The sequence below is a fragment of the Artemia sp. Qi Xiang Cuo genome, chromosome 8 (genome assembly GCF_049724085.1).
Source record: "Artemia sp. Qi Xiang Cuo chromosome 8, ASM4972408v1, whole genome shotgun sequence".
In the NCBI taxonomy this organism is placed as follows: Eukaryota; Metazoa; Arthropoda; class Branchiopoda; order Anostraca; family Artemiidae; genus Artemia; species Artemia sp. Qi Xiang Cuo.
Genome location: NC_142801.1, coordinates 38,861,623 through 38,888,622, shown reverse-complemented (window position 1 = coordinate 38,888,622; position 27,000 = coordinate 38,861,623). Strand labels below are relative to the sequence as shown.

Genomic DNA, 27,000 nt, shown 5'->3' with positions numbered 1-27,000 from the left:
TTAGGTTAGGTTAGAGGTTAGGTTTCTCTACGTTTAAGTTAGGTTAGGTTAGCTTATCATTGGCGCTCATGATAAGCTAACCTAACCTAACCTAACTTAAACGTAGAGAAACTAGAACTTCTTAACTAGAATTCTAAATAAAACTCTAAGCTAAGACTCTAAGGTAAAACTCAAAACTCTTAACTAAAACTAAAGTAAACTAGAACTCTAACTAAAAATCTAAGCTAAAAACTCTAAACTCTAAACTAAAACTAAACTAAACTAGAACTCTAACAAACTCTAAGCTATGACTCTAAGCTGAAACTCTCAACTCTTAACTAAAACTAAACTATATTTCAACTCTAACTAAAACTCTAAGCTAAGGCTCTAAGCTAAAACTCTTGACTCTTAACTAGAACTAAACTAAACTAGAACTCTAACAAATCTAACTAAACTATAGTAAAACTAAACTAAACTTCAACTCTAACTAAAACTCTAAGCTAAGACTCTAAGGTAAAACCTTAAACTCTTAACTAAAAATAAACTAAACTAGAACTATGATAAAAACTATAAACTAAAAAACTCTAAACTATTAACTATAACTAAAGTAAACTTCAACTCTAACTAAAACTACAAGCTGTGATTCTAATCTAAAACTCTATAGTCTTAACTATAACTTAACAAAATTGTCACTTTGGTTAACACTCTACGCTATGAACCTAAGCCAAAACTATAAACTCTAAAGTATAACAAAACTAAACCTTCAACTATAACTAAAGCTCTTAGGTACGACTCTAAGGTAAAACTCTAAACTCTTAACTAAAACTAAACTAAACTAGAACTCTAACAAAAAATCTAAGTTAAGACTAAGCTAAAACTCTAAACTCTTAACTATTACTAAACTAAGCTTCAACTCTAACCAAAACCCTAAGCTAAGACTCTAAGCAAAAACTCTAAACTCTTAACTAAAACTAAACTAAATTAGAACTTCAACAAAAACTGTAAGCTAAGACTCTAAGCTAAAAACTCTAAACTCTTAACTATTACTAAACTAAACTAGAACTCTAACAAAAAATCTAAGCTAAGATTCTAATCTAAAACTCGAAACTCTTAACTAAAACTAAAGTACAATTCAACTCCAACTAAAACTCTAAGCTTAGACTCTAAGGTAAAACTCTAAACTCTTAGCTATAACCAAACTAAACTAGAACTCTAACAAAAACTCTAAGCTAAGACTCTAAGGTAAAAACTCTAAACTCTTAACTAAACTAAACTAGAACTTAAAAAAAAACTCTAAGCTAAGACTCTAAGCTAAGACTCTAGGCTAAAACTCTAAACTCTTAACTAAAACTTAACTAAAACTACAACATTAACTAAAATTCTAAGCTATGACTCTAAGCTAAAACTCTAAATTCTTAACTATTACTAAACTAAACTTCAACTCAAACTAAAACTCTAAGCTAAGACTCTAGGCTAAAACTCTAAACTCTTAACTAAGACTAAACTAAACTAGAACTTCAACTAAAACTCTAAGCTATGACTCTAAGCTAAAATTCTAAATTCTTAACTATTACTAAACTAAACTTCAACTCTAACTAAAACTCTAAGCTAAGACTCTAAGCTAAAACTCTAAACTCTTAACTAAAACTAAACTAGAACTACAACAAAAACTCTAAGCTAAGACTCTAAGCTAAAAACTCTAAACTTTGGGGGCTCGGGGGCCTTTGGGGGCTCCGGGGGGATTTGGGGCCTTTGGAAGCCCGGGGGGCATTTTAGGGTCCAGGGACATTTGGGGGCTCGAGGGCCGGGGGGCCTTTGAGGGCTCGGGGGGCATTTGGGGTTGGGATATGGGGACCTCACAAGGTTGGGTAGGGGATCTCACAACACTGTTCAAATGGAACTTGCGTATTATAATGACCACGGAGTTTCACCCCAAATCATCTTCTAAAATCATCTTCTAAAAAGTTTCAAACTGTTTCGCTCAAATAATATTCTAAAATGTCTCAAACGGTTTCGCCCAAATAATCCCTAAACGTAATTTCTGCGTGTTCCTTTTGTTTTGGCATCCCTGCGCTGTTATATTTGAAATTCCTAGGAAACCCTTCCCCACGTTAATCTCTTCATCTCAAAGATATTTCTAGCTACACTATTATGGTTTCGATAGAATATCAATTTATCACTCTGACCTAAAGATCAGAGAAGCCATATATAAAAATAGAATTTCTATCTCCTTAGAATCCCGTATAATTCCTAGGAAACAAGTGATGTCATTTCTAATTCCCCTTTCGTAGATCAATAATTCCCCTCGATTATGTAAATCAATTTCTCAGAAATTCTGTCCCCTTCCTTTATGTAATCAATTTCACGGAAATCCTCTCCCCTTCATTTATGCAATTCAAGTTCTCGGAAATCCACTTCCCCCTCTTGTCCTAGATCAATACATCTCTCCCCCGTTAATGCGCATATGCAAACTTCACTCCGGAGTCATTACACTTGGAAACAACAAATAAATCGACCTTGAAAGAGGTGTCATTGACCCCATTAATGGAGATACAATCTTTTGATAACCGAATTATGTGCGCCCAGTAACTCATGATAGGTCCCTACTTACAAACAGGTTTCCAATTACTATCCTTGTCCAATTTCTCAAGTATTAAATTATAATGGAAAATCATTTGCCCTAACGTTTTCGAGAACTTATATGTTATATTCTGATTATTCTTATAATTCAAATTACTAGGAAGGGCTTGTTTCACACCCCGCTGGTTTAAAATACCAGGTAAATAAATATATATTCTATTTGTTTACTTCTAAAACTTATAGACAAATATAGTCTCTTCTCCTTATTAACAGTCTTATCAGACTTTTTATAATTTGAAACATATTGGTTTTAGCTAAAATAAACACCGTATCATAAATTTGTTTAGTTTTTGAATTACATGGTGTATTACTGCTTACGATCCAAAATAATTTTATTAAGTTATTTCTTGATAACTTAGTTAAACATTTTATTATACTAGCCGTACCATTAGACTCAAATCGCTGGCACAAATCCATCAAATAAATATTTTAATCTATATAATTATTTCTCTCTTTGTCATATACCCCCTTGATCGATTTTTACGTTTAATGGGGTGATTAAAAGAGGGATGATCCGTTAATCCGTTTATACAATTAGCAATGACATTAGATATGTCTCCATATTTGGCAACTCGATCATTCAGCCCAAAAGGATAAGCTGTACCGAGAGGATGGATCCAATAATCTTCACGTTTACTCAATTCATTATTTTTTCTTCTTCTTTACTTTAATTATTTAAATCCAGATTTTTTAAAATTGCAACAGTTAGATTATTTAGATTAGTTAGATAGTACCATTATTACAGTGTTGGACTATATAATTATTAGTTTTTTCCCCGTTAGTAGTACTTTTATGTCTCGAAAACCTCATGTACATGTTGTTAATACTTTCCCCCACATATTGTAAACAACAGATTTTGCACTCTAATAGATATATAAAAATAGTTGTTTTACAATTTACATTGCCGAGAAGTAAACATTGAAATTCTTTATTATATAAGGTGCTTTTAAGGAAACTCGGTTATTTATTGTAATTTCTGTTTGTTTTGGGTTTTATTTTTTTATTGATGCTGATTTCTGGTACTTTTACCCTTGGTCAAGGCCGTATCCAGGGGGGGTTACCCGGTTTGAACCCCCCCCCCCCGAAATTTTTGACCGAGTCGAAAATAAATCGACAATTAGTAAAACCTAGGTAAAAATCAGTAAAATTAGTCAAAACTGAGTCAAAAGTTAGTAACCCCCCCCCCCCCGAAAAAAAAATCCTGGATCCGCCCTTGCCCTTGGTAGATTATTTGATTCTATTTTTTACTCACTTTTGGTTTAATGGAGTTCTTTACTTTTCTTTTTGTGGAAAAAGTTTTTTTTAATTAATGTAGAAAAATACCAAGAATAAATTTAAATTTTGGACATGGTCAGAAAAAAGTAAATAGAAAGTAGCTATGCCAGCACCTTACATTTTTTTTTAGCTCCCAGCCGGTGGCAGATCCAGGGGGACTAGGGGGCATGTGCTCCCCTAATGTAGTCTAAAGTAGTGTAGTTTACTTAATTAACGTAATTTTGTGTTAATTAAACTTGCTCCTAATGCAAGTTTATCGGATCAACCTATTTGCCCCCCCCTAAAAAAATCCTGGATCCACCCCTGCTCCCAGTCAACTGTCCCCTGATGTTTTGTTTTACGTAAGGCTAAATAAAAAAGAAATATATATCTATTAGTTTTTTAATGTTATTCATTGATTAATTTTTGTTCAATGTTTTCGAAAAAAAATCTAGCTTCTTCTAAAAACTTTTTTAAATTATGGATGGGGTTTTAACTCTTTTTTAGCCTTTTACACTCATCACACAAATGACACTCGATTTTGTAGATTTTTTATTGATATTAATTTAATATACCACACGGTAATATAGGATAGTTTTGCATAGTTTTGAAAAGTAAGGAGGTAAGTAAAAAAAAAAAAACATTAAAAGACACAAATTTCTGCCAAGTGTTAGTACTTTCAGGAATAGATTGATAAAACTAAATTTCTCGGTGAAAAGCGAAGAGCAAATGCAAAAACAAATTACTAAAAGAAATTAGCAGGTAAAGAGTTGTAAACTTAAAAAATAAACTAACTTCAGATTGCTTCGGCAATGCTTAGTATTGCAGAAATCTAAGGTCTGACACACGACCAAAAGCGTTGCAGGGAAAAAAACATTGATTTTTATTTCTTTACCATCGACTGAATGTCGTTCTAACACCCTTAAAGTTCAAAAATATTATGTGTCAGACCTTAATGACCCTTTATTGAGCACTAAAGATAAAAATAGTTCTGGTGATATTAGTCAAGGACAAATTATATAGCATGTGTAGCAGAGACGATTATAAAATTCCAAAATAAAAGAAAAAAAGCAAAAGAAAAGAACTTCAGCGTTGCGTTTTTCCTAGAAACCCGCCTTTTTCTTAGCTTCAGCCGGACTACCTAGAAAAAAAAGAAAAACAGAGGAGAACAATTGCTCTGGCGTCAGTCTACCATTTTTTGTTACTTTCTGGTGACGTATGAATGTTCAATTTTTTCAGGATAAGCAACAGGAGTGGGAAAGCTTTTCTAATAGCGCGCATTCTTCAAATTTACTATTAAATACTGCCATTGAAGGGAATTGAACTACATTTCTCACTTTAGAGGCAACAGGCGATATAAGGGATAGAAAAGTTCTTGAGGTATGTAAATTAGCTGTGAATTAAATTGTAAACAAGTGCAACCCATTCCTAGCTACAAGATTATGATTAGTAAAATTGATCGAAATGAGTTAGTTCATTCTTTTAACGGTCCAGTTTTAAAAATAAATTCATATATTTTTGTTTATCGACTGATGGCATTCGTGCATATTCAAAATTTAAAGCAAACAAACATGAGGGTATATTCTCGTCCCTCAGCCCTTCGGTCTTTGCGCTAAAGTTTTACTAGTACTCTACTGAAAACGCTTTCGAGTCCCTCTAATAAAGCCATTTGGTAATTGTATGGTAAATTATTTACCAATTGCCTCTCAAAACGGCATAACTGAAGTAATTTTCGTTGAAAGCAATTGTGCAGCAATTTACTCTTTCATTCTTGAGGAATTGTGAAGTTTTTATACTATTGGCCTTATATTAGATAATTTTTTCTTCAAGCGTTGAAGGGGCAAAGAAGCTTTAGGTTTAATAGAAGTGTGTTGGGGGGGGGGGGGAATACCCCTTTATACCTTAATTTCTGTATTTCTCCAGCAATAATGTCTTTCTGGATTTGCGTTTGAACAATAACTCGGGTTTTATTTAATGCCTCTTCGGGTTTTATACCATATTCAGGGTCACCCTACATATAAGGAGGGATACCCCCCCCCCCTTTAACCCTTATTTTTATGCTAAAGTTCAGATTTGACACACCAATGTTTCAAGAAAAGACAATAAACATACACCAAAATTTTTTTTATTATTTTTTTTTTTTGAATAAATAGCATTGAACTAAATAGAGCTATTAAACTAAAGCTTTAACTATCTTTTATGATTTGGCATTTATAAAGTCTCTGAAGCTTTAAGAAATACAGATATCTCGACGGATTTGTTTAAAATCGTTAAGCCTGGCTTCCTAAGAAATATTAAAACTCGTAATTTCTTTTTTATTTATTAATGATTTTAACAATCCTGGACATGGTTGTAGGCACAAGAGAGGAGAACTAGAAAAATATTCATTAAAGAGACTTTTTCAAGAGACTAGAAAAACACTCTTAATCATTCCCTGATTAAAAAAAAAGAACTCTAAGATTCCACTTTCAAAGTCTCTTGATTCTAAGCTACAATGATTATTTTTCTGTTAAATAAATATGTTAATTGTTTTTCTAACCTCAAACAGCCAAGTTAAGCATATTTTCTAGTTTTAAAATCATATATATCATACAAATTCTAAAATACCCCTCCCCTAGAAGCTTCTTGTTGATTTCTTGGGCAGGACAAATGTAAAAAAAGAAATAAATTTACTGCTTTAAATGGGTTATTTGCATATTTACTGCCACTTTAAAAAAATCACTGACAAATTCCTGTAAAATCACAAGGAAGGAAATATAGGCCTAAGTCGTCAAGAGTCACATTAATAGAAATAAATTAAAATTTATACGATATAGAATGTAAAAATATGTAAAAATATGTCGTATAAGTCGTCTGTATTTTTACTGTTAATTTTTCACAGGCATGTTATTCTCTCAGACTCCTAAAAAAAAAAAAATTATGTGTATACAAATGCATAAATTATTAACATACACACCCACACACAAATACACACACATATATATATATATATATATATATATATATATATATATATATATATATATATATATATATATATATATCTATTGAATAGGGACACTCCAGCATCTGCTTCACCCTCTTTTAGGTTTGGTTTGAAAGAATTGATCCGCCTTAGATCCCATTTAGCTGAGAAGACATGGAACATTTTTGGTGAGAATTATGGTTTTTGTTCAAACTTTGGTTCCTTTTATGAGTCAGTGAAGGAGTCTATTTTTGACATATGGGTTCAGACCCCCTCTACTTCAAGGTCAAAAAGATCTATTCCTCTTAACCCATGGATGAACCCTAGTCTTCTAAAGAGTTGGAGAAGAGAAAATAATCTTTGGAAAGCTTTAATTCAGCAAAGCCATTTTTGAATGCTGCAGGTCTTCAGCAATTCAAACTCTACAGGAATTTTTTCAATTCTTTATACCGGAAGGCTAAATTCCTTTATTATTTCAATAAATTCCGGGATTGTGGGAAAGATATTCGAAAAACTTGGCAAGAGATTAATTCCGTCCTCAAACGTTCTTCTTCGGCTCCTTCTATCCCTCCAATTCTTGTAGTTAATGATGTGGTTGTTGAGGGTATTCCATCTGTTCAAGAAGTATTTACATCATATCTTGCCAATATTGGGAAAACCACTGCTTCTTCAGTCAGCTCTTCCCAGTCCCAACCAGATTACAAATCTTATCTTGGTCCGCCTCGTCGGACCAAGGGTTCTTCGTCGTCTGGCCCTGACTGTATTCCAACTATGGTAGTTAAATTCATTCTTCCTTCAATAATTTCTCCATTGACAAAGCTTATAAATCTTTCTTTTGAAAATGGGATTTTCCCCAGTTCTCTTAAGCGAGCTAGAGTAATTGTTTTATATAAAGGTGGACCAAGATGGGATCCAGCCAGTTATCGTCCTATATCTTTGCTGTCTGTTTTTAGCAAAATTTTTGAAAAGACCATGCTTTCCCGTCTACTTGCTTTTCTAGAGGCTAAATGATTTTCTCATGATTTTCAGTTTGGCTTCCGAGCTAAACATTCTACGGAGCATGCGTGTGTAACTCTTTTAAATTTTCTCCACACCGCGCTTGACTCTGGTTTGATTCCTTTTGACTCTTTAACTCATGAGATTCTGCTGTATAAGCTATCACACAATGGTGTAAGAGGACAGGCTCGTGCTTGGTTTGATTCCTATTTGTCAGATAGAACTATCTCCGTAGACTCCCTTTCCCGTTTTTGTGTGAAGTTGAGTTTGGTGTTCCTCAAGGCTCTGTTCTTGGACCGTTTCTGTTTTTGATTTATGTTAATGACCTTATAGTTGTGGTTAAAAATCAAAAACCTATAGTTTGCTGTCGCCTATGTCATCCTGAATCTTTCAATGCTAAAAAAAATCCATCGTTTTCGCAGGATGTGGACACTCTTGTTGCTTTTGCTGATAACAGTACCATTGGTGCTGTAGTAGGAGCTGAGTCTGAGATGCTTCCCGAATTAGTTGACCTTTTTGAGAGAGTTGTTCTTTGGTTTGATGCAAATTGCCTTGCCCTAAAAGTTGCTAAGTCAAATTTTTTAATTTTTTCCCGTATTTTTATGGCGTTCCCTGAGTTAACTAATATCCAGCTTTCAAGGGGCTCTCTCAGTAGACCTAAAGAACGATATGTCCGATTTTTCGGTATTCTTCTCGATGAAAACTTTTCATTTAAGTATCATATTGGACTAATTAATATGAAGATCTCAAGGAGTCTTGGAATTTTGAGGAAGCTAAAACACATTTTTCCTGGATCAGTTTTGAAAATTATGTTCGATTGCTTAGTTCAGTCCTACGTCTCTTATTGCCCTACAATATGGATGTCAACTTTTTCTCTTATTTTGAAACCACTTTCTAAGTTATATGATAAGGCAATAAGGCAGTTATAGAAGGCTTATGCAGGAAACAAATTGTTCTACATCCAACCCAACTAGCCCATTACTTGAATTGCAGTCTCTCTACATTCTTTCGTGGGCGTCTTTCACTTTTCATCAAATTCATGGTGATATTCCCACAGCCCTCCAAACTACTGCTTCTTTCGTCACTGATAGGTCTTTGCATCATCTTCGCAATTTAAGAAATATTAATATTTTATTTACTCCATCGGTGAGGTCTGACTTTAATCCATTAACTGCTTGTCATATCGTTTGGAATAGCCTACCTGAGTCAGCTCAAGAATGTCACTCGTTAGGTAGTTTCAAAAGAATTAAAAACAATTTTTTAACGTCTTGATTTTACATGTTTAAATTTTTTTTTCTTTTTTAATTTTATTATTTTTTTTCTTTTTTTTGGGGGGGGGCGGGTGACCCTAGCCTGGGTTGGAAACGTTTGTTGTGAGGGGTACAGAGTTTGTCTAATATTTTTTGTGGCTTGGTTTCAAATATATTTTTGGAATTTGGTTGAATTTATTGGATTGTCCTACATCTTTTTTTATGTTTGGGGGTGGGGGAGGGTCTCATAAAAATCATTTTTTGTTTGGGTCTTTTAATTATTTTTTTTTCTCTTCTTTGTTTTGTTTTGTGTGTGTGTGTGTGTGTGTTGAGTCTTTGAAAGGTTGAAATGAATTATGTTGAAAATACTTTTTTTTCTTTTTTTTTTTAGTGTTTATGCCATTTATTTTTTTAACCTATTTTTTTTACTGGCCATAGAAACTTATAGGGGCTTCTATATTGAAGTGTTTTTGTATTAATTTATTGGTTGATTAAATTGATTGATTGATTGATCATAGGGTAGTCCACGCGGAATAAATTGATTACTTGGTAGTCCCCTGTTTAGTTTTTGATTTTTTGATTTTTTTTTTCTCTCTTCTTTTTCTTATGTGGATCATTGTATTTTATGATTTTTTTGTTGTTGATTTTTTTGTTTATTTTTTTTCTTTTTTTGTTTTCTCTTGTGTTAAGTCTCTTAAAGGTGTGAATGTATGATGTTGAAATTTTTTTTTTGTTTTTTATGTATTTGTTTCATTTTATGTTTCTCCCCTGTTTTTTTTCCTGGCCATAGAGCCTTACGGGGGAGTTCATATTGAAGTGTATTTTGTTAAGTTTATTGATTGAATAAATTAATTGATTGATTTATATATTTATATATATATATATATATATATATATATATATATATATATATATATATATATATATATATATATATATATATATATATATATATATATATATATATATATATATATATATATATATATATATATATATATATATATATATATATATATATATATATATATATATATATATATATATATATAAGAACTGGGAGCCCAGCGGCTCCGCCACCGGACCCCGGCACTCAGCACGCGACTGGCTTCTATATATGGATTCCCATTGTCACTTGTCTTCTAACCGCAGACAATTTGAGCCTGTTCTTGGTGTCATGACGTCACTACAGGTTTGATACAGCAGCCCTGAAAAAAAAGCAAATTCTTTCTTAAGGTTCTTACCTATTTAGATTATTTTTGTGTCCAAAAATGTCGATTTGCCAGTTTTAAGAAGAAAATAGACTATATAGCCAATTTCGAGGCCAGGTCCTGTCATTGCAGCGCGACAGGCTTATCTATATTGATTCTCATTTTCACGTATCTTGTAACAGAAGACAATATGAGCCTCTTCTTGATGTTTTGGCGTCACCTTAGGTTAGATACAATCATTATGGGGAAAACACAAATTCTTCCTTAAAGTTGTGATCTTTTTAGATCGTTTTTAGTGGCCTATTATATCCTAATTTAGTAACTGAGATAAATGAGCACTTGAACAAGGTCTAGACCTTACTCATCCATCCAATCCAGGACAAAACAGTATATCCAACCGGATAATCCGAAAATCAAGTCCAACATAAAGCAAAATCAGCATTAAAAAGTATAAGTCATTGTCCCAAAACCAAGCCATAGCACCATAAGTCTACAAAATTTAATATTCCCTAAGTAATCTCCACATATCAGGGCTCCTCAGATGAAAACTAATTGCCTATATAGGTTTCGGCGGTTAAATTTCATTACCCAGGCAAAATGAGCGTGCCATGTCATAAAACCATATGGCATCAAGGCCGTAATTTCGTATGCGAGACTGAGAGTGCTCCGATCAGACGTATCTGGTCAAATGATGATCTTTTATATTTTTAAATATATTTTTTATTTTTTTTTGTAGATTACTTTTTATCACTTATCCTTATCTTTGTATTCCTTTTTTTTCCTCTCCACTATTCCTTATCTCAGATTCAGTTGTTTCGGCTTTTCATTTTTGTTTTTTGGGGCTATTCCAAGCTGTGGGGGGTGGGGGTGGGTGGTTAATGATGAATCCTAGTTTGATGGTAATTTGAATTTGTTTGATTTCAGCTCCAGTGACATCCTCTCCTTGGATGAGCGACTACTTCAGCTTCAAAATAATCCAATTGATGTTCTTAGTTTAATAAATACTTGGATTGGTCAGTATAATAAATATGTATCAAATCCCCATTCTTGAACTGTTAGTAAGTACATTTCGAATTTAGATGAAGTTTCCAAACGAAGCTGTAGTTTTTTTGTGCTTCAGCTAAATGTTTATGGTATTTGCTCTTCATTTGATGAGCTAAAACAAATTGTCCGTAGTGGCCACCCCGATTTTATTGGTCTTTGTGAGACCTTCCTCAATTCGAAAACTGAATCTCTATTGCATATCCATGGATATAACATGGAGTATTTGAACCGTAGTAGGACGGCTAAGGATGGCTTTGCTGTTTATGTTTCGGATTATCTTCAGTACTCTGTAAGACATATCTGCTAAGAAATGAAGAAGGGATTTTCAAATCCATGTTTATTGATATTAAAACCCAAACTAAACCCCTGATTGTTGGTAATATATACCAGTCTCCTAATGGGTGTGTTCCCTCTTTCCTTCAGATTCTTGATGAGGTTTTGGAAACAATCCAGCAACATTCAGGTGAAGTTGTCATTATGGGTGACTTCAATATTAATTTGTGTGACCGGAGGTGATCTTCTTCCTTAGATTTTCTCTTCACTATACTTGCTTGTGGCATATTACCTTGAGCATGAATTCCAACCCGCATAACTGATATTACTGCTTCTTGGCTTGATAATGTTTTTTCATCGTTGACTTTGGTGCAAAATTCTTTTTTGATGAGTGATATCTCAGACTATTTACCTGTTTTTTCTGTGTATGATTTTTCTGACTCCATACCTAGGAGGCACCAAGGAGCTGGTTTTTCATCCTTAAAAATTAATGATCAGGAGTTGACTCTTCTTAGATCGTGGTTGGCAGATCATTCATGGGGTACTTTTGAAAATGAATCTGATGTAGATTCACTTTTTAATTCTTTTTATGACCCTTTGAAAGAAATTATATTGGATACTTGTTATGCATCCCAGTTGAATCGAAGAGAACAACCCCTTTGAACCCTTGGATGACTCCAGGACTCCTTAGGAGCTGGAAAAAAAAAATCTTTGGGAGGCTTACAGGTCCTTTAAGCCATCTTCGCGTGATTATCGTCTTCAACTTTTTAAAGCTTATAGAAGAGTTTACAATTCGCTTTACCGGATGGCTAAATCGTCATTTTATTATAGTAAATTCTCTGCGTGCAGTAATGACATTAAGAAAACATGGAAAGTAAACAGTTCTGATACGGGCCATCTTTTCGGCCCCCTTTTGTCCCTTCAAGTGTTTTGATGGATGGTAAAATCGTAGAGGGTGAGCTGAAAGTGCAAGACACATTTACTTCTTACTTTGCTAATATCGGGAAAACTACAGCCTCTTCTGTTAGTCCTTCTTCTTCTCTAAATGATTTTAGGTCTTATCTTGGACCACCTTGTCTTAAATCAATGGCTTTGGAGACTATCTATGAAGTTGAAATAGCTAAAATTGTTAATGGTTTGAAGGGTTCTTCATCTTCTGGTCCAGACCGTATTTCTACTAGGGTCGTCAAATTCATTCTTCCTGTCATCTTTTCTGCTCTTACGAGACTTGTCAATATGTCTTTTGAAAAGGGTGTCTTCCCAAGGGCTTTAAAGCGTGCTCGTGTTATTATACTTTTAAAGTTGGATCACGGAATGACCCTGCTAGTTATCGTCCTATATATCCCTTATCAGTGTGTGAGTGTGTGATCAGTGAATGAGGGTTAATTTAAATCGAGATATTTAGCTAACTCTTACGTAATTTATAAACTAACTCATTTTAGTAGTTTAAAACAATTTAAAGGTTCTAAAGGTTTCCCACATTAAGAGTTTATAAGGATAGAACCATCATGAGTTCAAATGAAAACAAAATCAAAGAGTTAGAAATTGCACTACGAAGTTTTTTTTTCAGTATTTCAAGGCCTTGCGTTCTCTTTGTTTTATACCCAAAACTGGTTGAAATTAGATCTTAAAATATCTATCACGGGTTCAAAAGTCGTTTTATTCATGAACAAAGAATTGTCACAACAAGATTTATGACTAGTTACGCATAGTGAAGTTATTTTCAAATTCAAGCTAATTTGAAATTGTCGCTTTATTCCTGATCTATTGAATCAAAAGGGAATTCCAAGCTTTACTAAAATTGAGTTACCAAATTACACAAAATTAAGGCCTCCTTACAACTCCTATTCTACAGCCTACTACAGCCTTATGTTTCATTCTGTTCTATTATCTGGATGTCAACTTTTCCCTCATCACTAAAGCCACTTTCAAAACTTCTTTTAGTTCTTTGAGGTTACATGGCCAGCTTCCTGCTGTCCTATTTAATAATATATTTTTTTTTTATTTCCGATGAATCTATTCATTTTTCCGCACTTACAATAATTTACAAATACCTTATACTCCGTCAATACGGTCTGACTTTAACCCTCCGAAAGCTGGTATCTTCTAAAAGTATGTTAGAGATTTCCTTGCAAATAATTAATTTTTTGCCCAATTCTCCGATGAGTTGATGTCTCTGGATTGGTTCTTTAATTTATTTGTGTGGGTTGATTCATATATTACTCCCTTGCCTAGCTTGGATTTTTTTTTGGTGGGGGGGGGTACTATTTGGTTTGGTGATGTGAATTTATTGTTTAAAAATGTTTCATTAACGTATTTGTTTAATTTGTTTAGTTTTGTTTCTCCCCTGTTTTTTCCTGGCCATAGAGCCCTACGGGGGAGAATATGTTGAAGTATTTGTTATTTTTATGTGTAATCTACAATTGATTTTGTTATTTATTTGGTATTCATTGATTCATTGAAGCAAAAAACAGGTATCTAACTTTCATAAAATGTGTTACTTCGATTTGATATTGATATTCGATTTGATATTAGATAGCAAAATTATTTATGTAGAATTTATAAATTTTCGAAACTTTTAGATCGTGCATTTATAGACTAGTACTTCTTAAATTGGCGTAGATTATAAGTCATATTATCTTTATATAAGCCAAAAATAATTTTTCTTAGGTAAATCTATTGTTTTTTTGTTTTTGTTTTCTTCTTTTTTTCAGTTGTTGCTCCTGTTGATATTATTGTTGTTGTTGTTGTATCCCCCTTTTATCCTTGGCCATGGAGCCTTTCGAGGGGTAATACGAGTATTGTATTTCAAATTTGTTTATATTGGTGAATAAAACTTAATCACTTACTTACTTATATATATATATATATATATATATATATATATATATATATATATATATATATATATATATATATATATATATATATATATATATATATATATATATATATATATATATATATACATATATAAGACAAGTTTGAAAATGTAAAAAAGAGGGATCCTGATCAGAGTTTCTATTATTGAAACTAGGCTACATCAATCATAACCTTAATTCATACGATCTCTATTTTTTCAGGTCCAAGCAGTGTCATGTTCAGAGCAGTTGTTGTTTATTCAACGCTTTTTATTCTTTTCTCATCAAATTTGAAGGTGTGCCGTTCAGGAAAAGTAATTCGGAACCAGTTTATAGATGAAAATATAGAAGACGCGGATCGAGAGAATTATATAACCCTGCTAGACCCTGAAGAAACGAGAGAAGGCATAGAGGTAAAATGAATGTTCTTTCCAGATAAATAAGGCACACAACAAGACACAACGATTTTTCTGTCAAGAGTTTTTCATGCAGCTCAAATGCAGTTACGTCTAATAATTGTAATAAATGGACTGAAAGTTTTTGTTTCTATTGTCTTTTTGCTATTCGTAGCAACGCAAACTGCGTTGCGTCAGTAGGCTTTCTGTCAGCATTTGGAAGCCTCCAAGCGGTTCTACTTAATTTATTTTTCATTAATCACCAATCTTTCTTCTGACCTCCGGATCAAAGTGTCCAATTTTTGAGCGGCTGTGCTTTAATAACAGACTTCGAGATGCATAGAGCATAGGTCGTCCAACCACGGCCTATAGTAAACAAAGGTTTCGAAACGTGTTTAGAAATAGAAAACCATCTAGTGAATAGGAATTGCCATTTGAAAACTATTCAAAAATTGTAACTGTTACTGTGGTTATTCTTAACAGCAAAAGGTGAAAGCGAAAAAAATTATGGGATTTTCAAAAGAGAGCCTGAAAAACCTCAAAGTGACATCAAATCAAGATGGATTTAAACCAATAGACTCACCATGGTCGAAATTCTGAACTTAATAATTTCAGTCTCTCACCTTGAACAAAGAAAAAATCTTTTTTTCCATTGGAAACACTGATGTGTCCCTTTTTTCATTTTTTCATTCCAAGGTGATCACGTTGAACCAGTGGTTTTAAAATGTTAGGAGGGCTGATCTAAAAGGTGCAATATCTAGTGATATTTTGAACTAACAAAAGAGATCGTACCACAGGAGAGTGGTGTTTTCTGCTATGTTGTGCCAAGAGATATCAATTTATGCGTGAAGAGGGTAGAAATGCCGGATAGTTTCTAAGATAGTCATTCGATTTTTCTTGGTCTGAAACCTTGTTTTGGTTCATCCCCCATCTTAAAACTGCTGAGGAGTTTGACGTCAATATTACTACTACTAACAGCTCACCTCAGCACCAAGCTACCTGAGGCCAAAATATCTATGAACGCTCCCCCGCCTTCCTAATATATTCAAAGCCTCCATCTTTACATATCCCCAGTAAGTTCCCATTTCCTTTAAATCTTTCCTTACCACGTCCTCCCACACCAACTGAGGACCACGGGCTTCTTGTTTACCCCTAGATGATTGGCCGAAAAGGCCACTTTTTGGCAATCTGTCATCCTTCATCCGCAAAAAGTACCCTAGCCACCTAAACCTTTCTCTCTTTATAGCCCTAGAAAGCAGGATTTAAAACTCACCGTTGTTAAAACAAAGCCTACTGCTAAAAATACGGTCAATCTGTCGGTTACCCAAAACAATCCGTTAGCAATTTCTTTGGAAAACATCTAGCAAATCTTCCTCGGTTCTTTTTGGAGCAGCCATGTTTCAGAACCATGCTTGATCACTCATCACTGTGTTCGCAGTATTTGCATACTTATCTACCTATTCTACCAAACTTTTTTTTTAACTCTGAAAAGCACCCTGAGTCTTGGATATTCTTAAAATTTTCCCTGCACCAAACCTTTTTACTAATAATGCCACCTAGGTAAGTGAAGCTGTCCTTTGATTGATCTTTTCATTACCAAGCGTCACCTTTTCATCTTCACTTCACTTATCAGGCTTCATGACTTAGTCTTCTTAACATTAATTTCCAAACCTATTTTAGCACTCCGAATTCGCAAAAGCTCTAAAAGTTCATACGCTTTGCTCACACTTTCATTTAGGATGCTTAAATCATCAGCATAATCTAAGTCCAGGAAAATATTACTTCCCCATTTGATTCAGTGTTCTCCCATTGCCTTTACTGTGCTCCTTAAGACGAAGCCCATCAAAATGATCCAAATAGATAGGGATAGACCACAATCCTACTTCACTCCTGATTTAATGCTCAACCAGCTGCTAGCCTCACTTCCTACCTTGACCGCAGCAATGTTATTCTTGTACATAGCGCTAATCTATTTACTGCATTCGTCTAGTATTATAGGCAGAACAATTGTGCTGCCTGAGTAAAGAGTGATGAGGGCACAATGTATTATTATTATTTTTTGTTTTTGTTGTTTTTTGGACCAGGGCACTTCAAATAGAAGGAATGGTCATAGAAACTTTGAAAGTGGCTCATGCAATTGGAAATTCATAGTCTTAAAGCTGATTTAATAGCACTAATAATGATTCATATTGATTGATACGACTGAATATTACGCTCATCACTTTCCCAAAGCACATCAAATCAAAATTTTGAGATACCCATTTTGTTCAGCGTAGTTATACGGCCAGTAATGATGTCTTTGAGGATGACAACACCCCCTCCCCAGTCCTCAAGGCAAGAGTTGTAAGTTATGCCCCGGAGGCATATAAGCTTCTTATGGAAAGGGTGGTCTTACAAATCCCGGAGAAGGTTCATTGAATTGGATATCAGAAGTTCTAGTGCCCTTTTTAAGAGTCAAAGTGATCGGAGGGCAACTAGTCCCCCCCCTCGTCCCCATCACGTCTTATTTTCTCAATATATCCGTAAGAAATTTTGAAATAGCCATTTGTTCGAAAACAGTCGAAAGGTCACATAACAAGGCATTTGAGGCTGAAACAAACTCCCCATAGTCTGGGGGCCAGGGTTGCAAGTTATGCCCTGGGGTCAGGTACATAAGATTTTATGAAAGGGGTGGTTGTGTGAACTTTAGAGGAGGCTCATTTGATTGAAATTTCAAATTCTAGTTCCCTTTTAAGTGTCAAAAGTGATGGAAGGCAACTAGCCCCCCCCCCCCTCACTGGCAGCCTCTTTTCCCCAAAGGTGTCCGATCGAAATTGTGAGATAGCGGTTTTGTTCACGATAGTCCCAAGAGCATATAACAATGTCTAGGGTGGACACAACCTCCATAGCCCAAAGGCAAGGGTTGTAAGTCATTCCCAAGGACGCATAGCAACGGATGGTCATATAAACTACGGGTCAGATCGGGCTCATGTAATTGGAAGTCAGAAGTTCTAGTGCCCTTTTTAAGAGTCAAAGTGATCAGAGGGCAACTAGCCCCCCCAGCCCACTTACGGTCTATTTTCACAAAATGTATTCGATATAAATTTTTGACATAGCCTTTATTAAAACAAAGATAGCCATTTGCTCAAAAACAGTCTAAATGTCACATAACCAGGCCTTTGGGGTTGACACAACCCTCCGGAGTCTGGGGGCGAGGGCTTTAAGTTTTGCCCAGGGGGACTATAAGCTTTTTATGGAAGGGGTGGCTGTATGAGATTTAAAAGGATCTTTTGATTGGAAATTTAAGGTTCTAGTTCCATTTTAAGAGTCAAAAGTGACTGAGGGCAACTAGCCCCCTCCCTGGCACCCTCTTTTTCCCAAACACATCCCATCGAAATTTGGGGGTAGCCATAGTTCAAAAAGTATATAACAATGCCTGCAGGGTGAACCCGGCCCTTCAGAGCCCAGGGACAATGGTTGTAAGTCCTGCCCCGGGCACATAAGGTTTTTATGGAACGGATGCTCGTATAAACTTCGTATCGGAAGGGGCTCGTCCGAAGATCTAGTGACCTTTTTAAGAGTCGGGCAGCCAGAGCCTTCCCCACAACACATCCATTCAAAATTCTGAAAGATCTGTTTTGTTCCGCATTGTTGAGAAGTCTAATAATTGTGTCACTGGGGATATCGAGCTCCCGAAAGTGCTCAGGTCAAGGGCTGTAAGTCAGGCAATTCGTTCATTGTTTACATATAGTATATGTTACTGAGGTATGCATATTTGAACTTTGTTTTCCAAAAATACGAAAGAAGTTCAGGTGAGCTTTTCAAAGAATGGTGATGTAGAGTATACGGAATGTCAAAACGGCGTAAATAATGAACGACTGAGTATACTAATTTGGAATTTTCAGGATATGATAACGGAGATGATCAAAAATGGAATATTTGCATGCTACCCCTACTGCTAAAACTACTATTATTACTACTGCTACCACTACTACAACTACTACCACGCTAATCCATTTACAATATTGAAGGTAAATTTGAACTAAATCAAAAGACGCTATGTGCTATGGGCCTTTTATAGAATGTTGAGGGGAGTGTTGTACTAAATCAAAACATATTACGTTTATACGGATTGTCAAAAGGGTGCCACTCAGGAATGACTGGGTATATTAATTTGGAACTTTGAGAAAAGTATAAGGGAGATGATCAAAAAGGCAATATTAATATGTCACCACTACTGCTTCAAATACCACCACTGCTACAACTACTACCAGACTACTCCATTTACAATATTGAGGGGAAAATTGAACTAAATAAAAAGAAGTTTTATGCATGTACATAGTCAAAAGAGCGTATATTAAGAATTGATTTGGGTATATTAAGCTGAAACTTTCAGAGAATCCTAAAAGGGGAAGGTCATCTGACCAAAAGACAATATGTGCAAGCTCTTACCAATGCTACTATCACTGCTACATTTACTACTACTACTTCAACTAAACTACTACTTCTATTGCATCTACTTGCGAAGGCAATACGTCAATACTACTGCTGCTACTAGTACTACCGCCATTATTGAGCCGTATCGCTCCTTACTTGCAGTTCGTTATCACGAACTGTTTCAAATACAACCACATTTTGTGACTGGTTGGTATTAAGAAGGTTAGAAATTCTGACCTAATATTGCAGTTGCATTCCGTTTCCGTTGTGAACTCAAGTGGTGAATTTCCTCTTTTCTCAACATTTCATTAATAATGTTTGAAAAAATATCGATACCATTCCACTGATTTAAACTGGGAGTTCAGAGACCCATCTATACCGGCTCAATAAAAAAAAATAAACATATAAATGTTTGCCTTCTTTTATAAACAGTTTTATGAAAATATATTTTTCTTAAATGATTACTCCGATCTTTGAAAGAGTATTTTGGATCATATACGTAGTTTTAAACACAAGGATACACCTTTAATACCTTTATACACCTTTATAAAGTTCCAACTTATTTTCTGAAAGTTCCAACTTAACACCAAAATCTATTCTTGAGATACGATCTTTGGACAATCTACATGCACATAGTGTTTTTTGATTTGTTTTAAATTCTCGCTCAAAATTCTTTCAAAATTTCACCTTCATACGCATAGCCTTAATAGTACTAGTATCATAGTGGTAGTGGTAGTAGTAGGAGCAGTAGCAGCAGTAATAGTGTTGTACTAGTAGTAGTAGTAGTAGTAGTAGTAGTAGTAGTAGTAGTAGTAGTAGTAGTAGTAGCAGTATTAATATCAGTAGCAGCAGTAATAGTGTTGTATTAGTAACAGTACTATTACTAGTAGTAGTAACAGTAGTAGCAGCGGTATTTATATCAGTAGTAGCAGGAACAAGTTGTCTTTTGGTGAATTGAACATCCTCCTCATGATGCCCCAAAAGCTTCATCTTGATACGCTAAGTTGTTCAAAAAATATTGCTGATCCGCCTGTATCCGCAATATGTGTGCACACAGTATGTTTTGATTTATTTCAACTTTTCCCTCAACATTTCTCAGATGTTCGTATTATGATTTAGCTCAACACTCCCCTCAACATTCTCTGAAAAGCTCACCTGGATGCCCTTCGTTTTTTTTTTAAAGTAAAGGTCAAATATGCACACCTTTTTCAATAGCATATACTATATTTAAACAATGGACGGATTGCCAAACTTACCACCATTGCCCTGTGGGCAGTGGAGGGGGGAGGGGGTTGACATCCCCGAACACATAATTACTGGACCTATTAACAATCCCGAACAAAACAGCTGCATCAAAATTTTGGTTGGATGCGTTTCGGGAAATGATGGGCGAGGGAAGGCAGGTTATGGCTGCTTAACATAGGCACTAGAACTTTCGATCTCCTATCGAATGAGCCCCTTTCCAAGTTTCTACAACAACTCCTTCTATGCTAAATACCCTCAAAATCACTAAATCACTCCGAAGGCCTTGTTATGTGATCTTTGAACTACTTTGAACCAAATGGCTGTCTAAAATTTTTTATCAGATTCATTTGGGGAAAAGAGAACGTGGGGAGGGGACTAGTTGCCCTCCGATCACTTTTGACTTTTAAAAAGGACACTAGAACATCTGATTTCCGATCGAATGAAACCACTTTTGAAGTTTATACGAACATACCTGCTATAAAAACCTTGATTGTAAGTAATGGGCAACTAGTATAAGTTATAGCCCTTGGCCTGAGGGTTGTGATGTGGAGGAGGGTAGTCATCCTTAACCGCATAATCACTCGACCTTTCAATTATACTGAACAAAATTTATATGTCAATATTTTCGTCAGAGGAGTTTGGGGAAATAATGGGCGTGGTGAGGGGGGGCTGTTTCTCTCCTTTTGCTTTATGACCCTTAAAATGGCCACTAGAAATTCTAAGATCCAATTTAATGAGCTCATTTTGGAATTTTTACGACAACTCCTTCTATACGAAGTGCCTTGGTCAGGAAAAAAAATATATATTATGTCCACATCGCTCTTTACTTGGGCAGCGCTATTGCACTGCTTATGATTTTTTCGACGGACTAGTCTACGAATAAATGAAGGTGAAAATGTAACGTTGGGTAACATTAAGGTCGAACATGTGAATAGGTTTACTTACCTGGGTAGGCCTAGTACTATTACAGTACAATACATATAACAGTACAATAATTACGCAACAATCTGCAAATCCCACAAAGGCTCCATGGCCTCTATGAGGGAGATTAAGGAACAGATCTTATAACGCTAAACATTTAAACCCTTAACATGTAAGGTATGAGCTTCATAAAAATGGAGAAAAAAATAAGAAAATAAACCACAAGGAAAGAGAGTTCATTAAATAAGCTTTATCAAACTGCAATGAATCACAACATCTATAAATATAAAAAAAAATGGATAGCACTATATGCGCAAAGGAAAATATTAATCATATGGAAACAACTTTTTTTTACGAGTCTTTTGAAGGTGCCGAATGAGTGGCATTCTCGAGCCGAATTGGGAAGGGTTTTCCATGTCAAATGAAACGGAACAAAAGGATTAAAATCGGATCTTATTGTGGGTGTATGTGAACTTTGGATGTGTATAGAACTACGGAGCTGATGATTTGACCGATCAGATACAAAAGAAGACGTAAATCCAAGGGATCTAGGAACATCACCATGGAGCTGAAGAAAAGCGAAAGACGCAGAGGAACGAATATAAAGTTTTTCAATATCATGTAAGGGTTTAGTTGCCAAACAATTTACATCCTGGATAAGATTTATAGCTTTATTGTAAGTGTTCAAAAGCAGTTTGAGAAAAGAAGAAAAAATAGACATCCATATGACTGGACAATAAGAAACATAAGAATGAATTAAGCTGTAGAATAGGATTCTTAGAATTGGTCCAGAAAAATTATGTTTGAGTTTTCTTAGAATACCGAGGTTTCTGCATACCTTCATTTTAATCAAATCAGTATGGTGCTTAAAAGATAAATTTTCATCTAGGAGGATACCTAGGAAACGGACATGGCCATCCTTGGTTTACTAATAAAGCCTTTGGATATATGAATTTCAGATAGTTGAGGACAAGCCTGAGATATACGAGAAAAAACTAAAAAACTAATTTTAGAAACATTTAAGGAAAGAGAGTTAGCATTAAACCAAATAAAGACTCTCTCAAAGAGGTCGACGAACTTTGTACAAACCTCATCCTCTGCTCTCCCGGAAGTAATAAGAGTTGTATCATCAGCAAAAGCAACAAGAAAATCCAATGATTCCCAACTATGGTTAAGGGTACGGAAAAATGTTGAACGACATGGACGACAATAATAAAGATGAGGAATTTTATTTTTTACTCCAAAAATTAGGTCATATACATATGTTAAGAACAATGCTGGTCCTAAGATTGGACCTTGAGAGATCCCCTGGTCAACACTTTATGGTGAGCGATAAAGTGGATCAACAGAAATTATTTTACCAGACATGAAAAACTTCAACCAAAGAAACGCACTACCGCTTACGCCAAAATGAGAAAGTTTAAATAGAACAACACAAAAATTACCCCAAGAAATTTTTGCCAATCTTGACCTAAGGCGCAATAATTCCACTTCACCAAATCTAAAAGGCCTCTTACCAGACTCATTAGTCCTCTCAATAGTCAGATTACCAAAAAAGTATCTAGAGTAAACAGGGAAAAGATCAGAAATGTCACTCACTAAAACTTATTTTTGGATCAAGGTAGCCATACAGAAAATATTTTCAATTAGAGAGGATGTACTCTCTGTTACGCGAGATGGGACTTTACTTTATTATCAATAAAGATGTGAATGCAGTGAATACTTAATAAATGAATTGTCAAGGCCCAGGGTGCTTTTCCACTGTTTAAAAAAGTTTGGAAGAAAACACAATAAGGGTGCCAACCAAAGTAAGAATATTGGGAGCTACAGTGGTAGATGTGGTCAAGTATGATTCTGAAGTTCGGGTGCTTCAGATGACGAAGGAGGAGGGATTTGACTGACTGCGACATGAATTGAGGATGAAGGATGATGCATTGCAAACGTCATCCTTTTCGGTCAGCTATCTAGGGTAAAACAAAAAACCTGTCTTCCCTAAATGGGATGAGAAGCGGTCGTAAAGATGGATTAAAAGGAAATTGGAAAGTCTTGGAAGCGGTTATAGAAGAAAGCTTTGAACTGATTGGGATGGAAGAGGAGTGTGCACAGCTGTGTTGATTTCAGGTGGCCTGGTGCTACAATAAGTTGTTAGTATTAGTAGTAGCAGCAGTAGTTTGCACCATTCAACTTAGCAAGTATGTTCCATTCAGCTGAATTTTTTTCCCCTATAATATTGTCTAAAGAAAGGAAAACTTCATTTTGAAAAAAAGAGCAAATATTCCTTTTGCCACACCTGGACATTTTATAACTTCTAGTTTTTAGTTACTGTTCAACATAGTTTTGAAGGAAACAGTAGGCTACTGCTGGGTTTCGTGAACCGACTGCGACGAAATTGAAATAGCCAAGCATAAGTTGAATCTGAAAATTAGTAATACTTGCAAAAATGTTTCACAGAAATGGCAGCATGTCTAAGTTTGGAAATCATACGGGTGTCGTAATTTTTGCATTTGCGAAATGCAAATGCATTTTGTTCGTGTTTCTAGTGTGTCACTAAATAAAAACATGGAATGCACTTGCCTGGATACAATTTCTTTTTTTATGGGAGAGATTTTTGAAGTATGATATATGGTGGTATCAATAGTAACTGCAGACTGAAGGAGGGTTTTGATGGCTCCCTAGAAAGCAGCGCAAAAGAGAGGTCAGGCCTGAATCAGTCAGTTCAGCAACAGGCTGAAGTAGTCTAGGACTCACTGAAAACTAAACTAAATTTAATCAAATAGCAGGTTATATTGTAATAGGTGAATGCTATCCTTACGTATCAAATTCAGCCTACCAGAGAGCCTTACTGTGTAAGTTTCAAGCTTTTATATGCAAAATCGTGGAATTTTCCTATTTTCGCCGGAAGATGGACCACGGATGGGTGTCTATCCTTTTTTTTTTTTTTTTTTTTCAGGGCTGATTTTATCGAAATAATAGTCCTAGAAGATCGGGAGACGGTGCATTTGAACGGAAATTAAAAGTTATAATGCCTTTTCTAAATGACCAAAAGGATTAGGAGGCAACTGGACCCCCTCCCACTCCCATTTCTCCCCAAAATTATCTGATAAAAATTTTGAGATTGCCATTTTGTTCAGTATAGTTGAAAGATTAAATAATTATGTCTTTAGTTTCAAAATGACCCCCACAATCCGTGGGAAGAGGCCGTGGGAAGTTATGAAATTCGCCCATTGTTAGTAGTAAGGGCCCTATTCGTTTAAAAGGGACAAGGAAACCTACACCTGAGGCATGGATATGTGTGTGGTTTAATCGGTACATTGGGTTATCAGGGTCAGTTACCTATTACTATAAACTCTACATGAGTTGGCAGACAAGTTTTCTAATGTGACACCTCATTTTTGGAGTTCAAACAGAGAGAGAGAGTGGGGGTCACGCTAACTTGATTAATTGTTTAATTCGGACGAAAGTTGTACTTTTCATTGTGGTTCTTATTAGTAGTTGACTTGAATTCAAAAGTGAGATACTAGTTTATTTGAGAGGATATTTGTGGAGAAAAAAAATGAGTGTTGTATTTAAATTATTGGATATTAATGACGGAACCGACAGCAGCAGCAGCAACGATATACGAGTACCCAATGTAGCTGTAGAAATAACCGCTGGCTGTAGACTATGTCTTGAATGGGACATTATGTATGCGAGATATGTGATATCATTAAGCAAGTTTGAGCAGGAGGAGCAACTATGTTTTGCTGGAAAAGTGAATATTCTCCATATAAATAAACTTCGGTCAGCATTAGGTGTCCAATCGAAATATATTGATGAGAACAAAATGTATTAGTGAATATTATTATTATTATTGTAATTATGTTCAATAAAAATGTTTCTAAATCAATGATATTTTTCTTTCTAAAGTACACTAGCGCATATTTTATAGGGTAAAAAAGTAAATTCTAATTAGTCTGAAGTTAGGTGTGAGAGAGTTAGGACTCTAAAAAATGGATAGATTCGAGAAAGAGCGAATCATGAGGAATCTAGTTCTTATGGAAAAACGTTTGATTCTAGATGATGATTTTCTAGAGTTGTCTATTCAAAGGAAGATATTTTCTCGGGGAATGCTTGTTGATATAATGAAAACTGATTCTCCATCATTAGACTATTGTATGAAGCTTCTACATCGTGGTCCAAAAGCATTTACACAATTTATTTATATATTGATCACGACACGGCAAAATGATATTGTGAATATTCTTTTAAAAATTAGTTATGAAATTTAGGACTTTTTCATGAGAAAGATGATGCTCAAGGTGGATTAATTCCTCTCTCTATCTCTCTCTATCTCAGACAATTTTTGTTGTTGCTAGCTTAGATTCATTGTGATAGTGAGAGTGTCAACACATAAAAAAATGTTCCATACATGTCCGTTATGTATGTACTCACTGGGCAGCTGGTCATCATCATGTGAGAATTGCACAGTGAGTGAGGAGTATGATGAAAAGTGTAGATTATGCAACCCATGTAAATTGCATAGAGGATATGCTGTACAAATTAAAGGTTGTAATTCCTGTCTTGAATAGGTGTGTGACTCTCATCCTAGAGGTCACCTATGAACCAATTGTCATTATGATAAATGTAATCAGTGGGAGAGTACATATCCCGGTATGATTGGAAAGAATCCTGACCGTGATTTTAGTTTATTGCAACGAGATTGGTATCGTCGTGGTTTTAGATTGTTCTGGGAGGAGGAACCGGGTCAATGATTCAACTGTTGGAACAACAAAAGAATATGGTTTCTACGTCATCGCTGTGAAGACATTGGGTGTTATGATTATAAGCCTACTGATTTTTCTTTGGCTGTGACAGAATGTGATTCGACACTTGAGGCCACTGTTTGTGAAATTACTTCAAACAGGCAAAGTGAAACATGTAAATTCTATAGAATGAATGAGAATAGTATCATTGACTATACAAAGAGATATGACAAGAGTGAAGTCACACTCTACTGTAGAAAATGTGACCCTGACATTGCAGTATATCAGGATCAGTGCACTGTGAATTCAGATAATCTACCTGCACTAGTTGTTGTCAACAAATACCTAGTAGGGGATGAAATCTAAAGAGTAGAAAAGTCGTTTTATCATGTATATAAATTGTTTTTATTAATAAACAATTTCACATACATCTTTAGAACATTTTATTCTTAGGGCACTAAAATCAATATTAAATACACTTGTAAGTATATTCTCCACTATAAATTCATTCAATTGAGGTAAGTCAACGTAGATGTTGAGAAACTGTTTGTAGGTGTAGCCACGACATCTGAACATGAAAAAGAGTAGTGCATGAAAGCCACATGTCTTAGTCGTTAAATCCCGTACTCTTCTTTAATTTTGAATAATGGTTTTCCCCCTGCTTTCAATAAAGTTGCTGATGTATGGAGCGTAGAATTTATATGATAGGCCAAGAGGGTCAAAAAATTCAATATTCTACACTGTTTGAAAGATGCATAGCCAATGACCGGTCTTCAAAGTCGATGGACTGCTATTAACAATGATTAGG

General features: G+C 35.0%; 1 protein-coding gene across 1 annotated transcript in view; it reads left to right on the top strand.

Moving 5' to 3' along the window:
* Positions 1-5,113: 5,113 nt before the first annotated feature.
* Positions 5,114-27,000, top strand: part of LOC148949385 (prohormone-1-like) — a 38,300-nt gene continuing 16,413 nt past the window's right edge. Inside the window, exons 1-2 of the mRNA XM_089093407.1 lie at positions 5,114-5,253; positions 14,696-14,886. Coding sequence (XP_088949533.1) covers positions 14,710-14,886 — 177 coding nt within the window. The 5' untranslated portion in view covers positions 5,114-5,253; positions 14,696-14,709. The remainder of the gene's footprint in view (positions 5,254-14,695; positions 14,887-27,000) is intronic.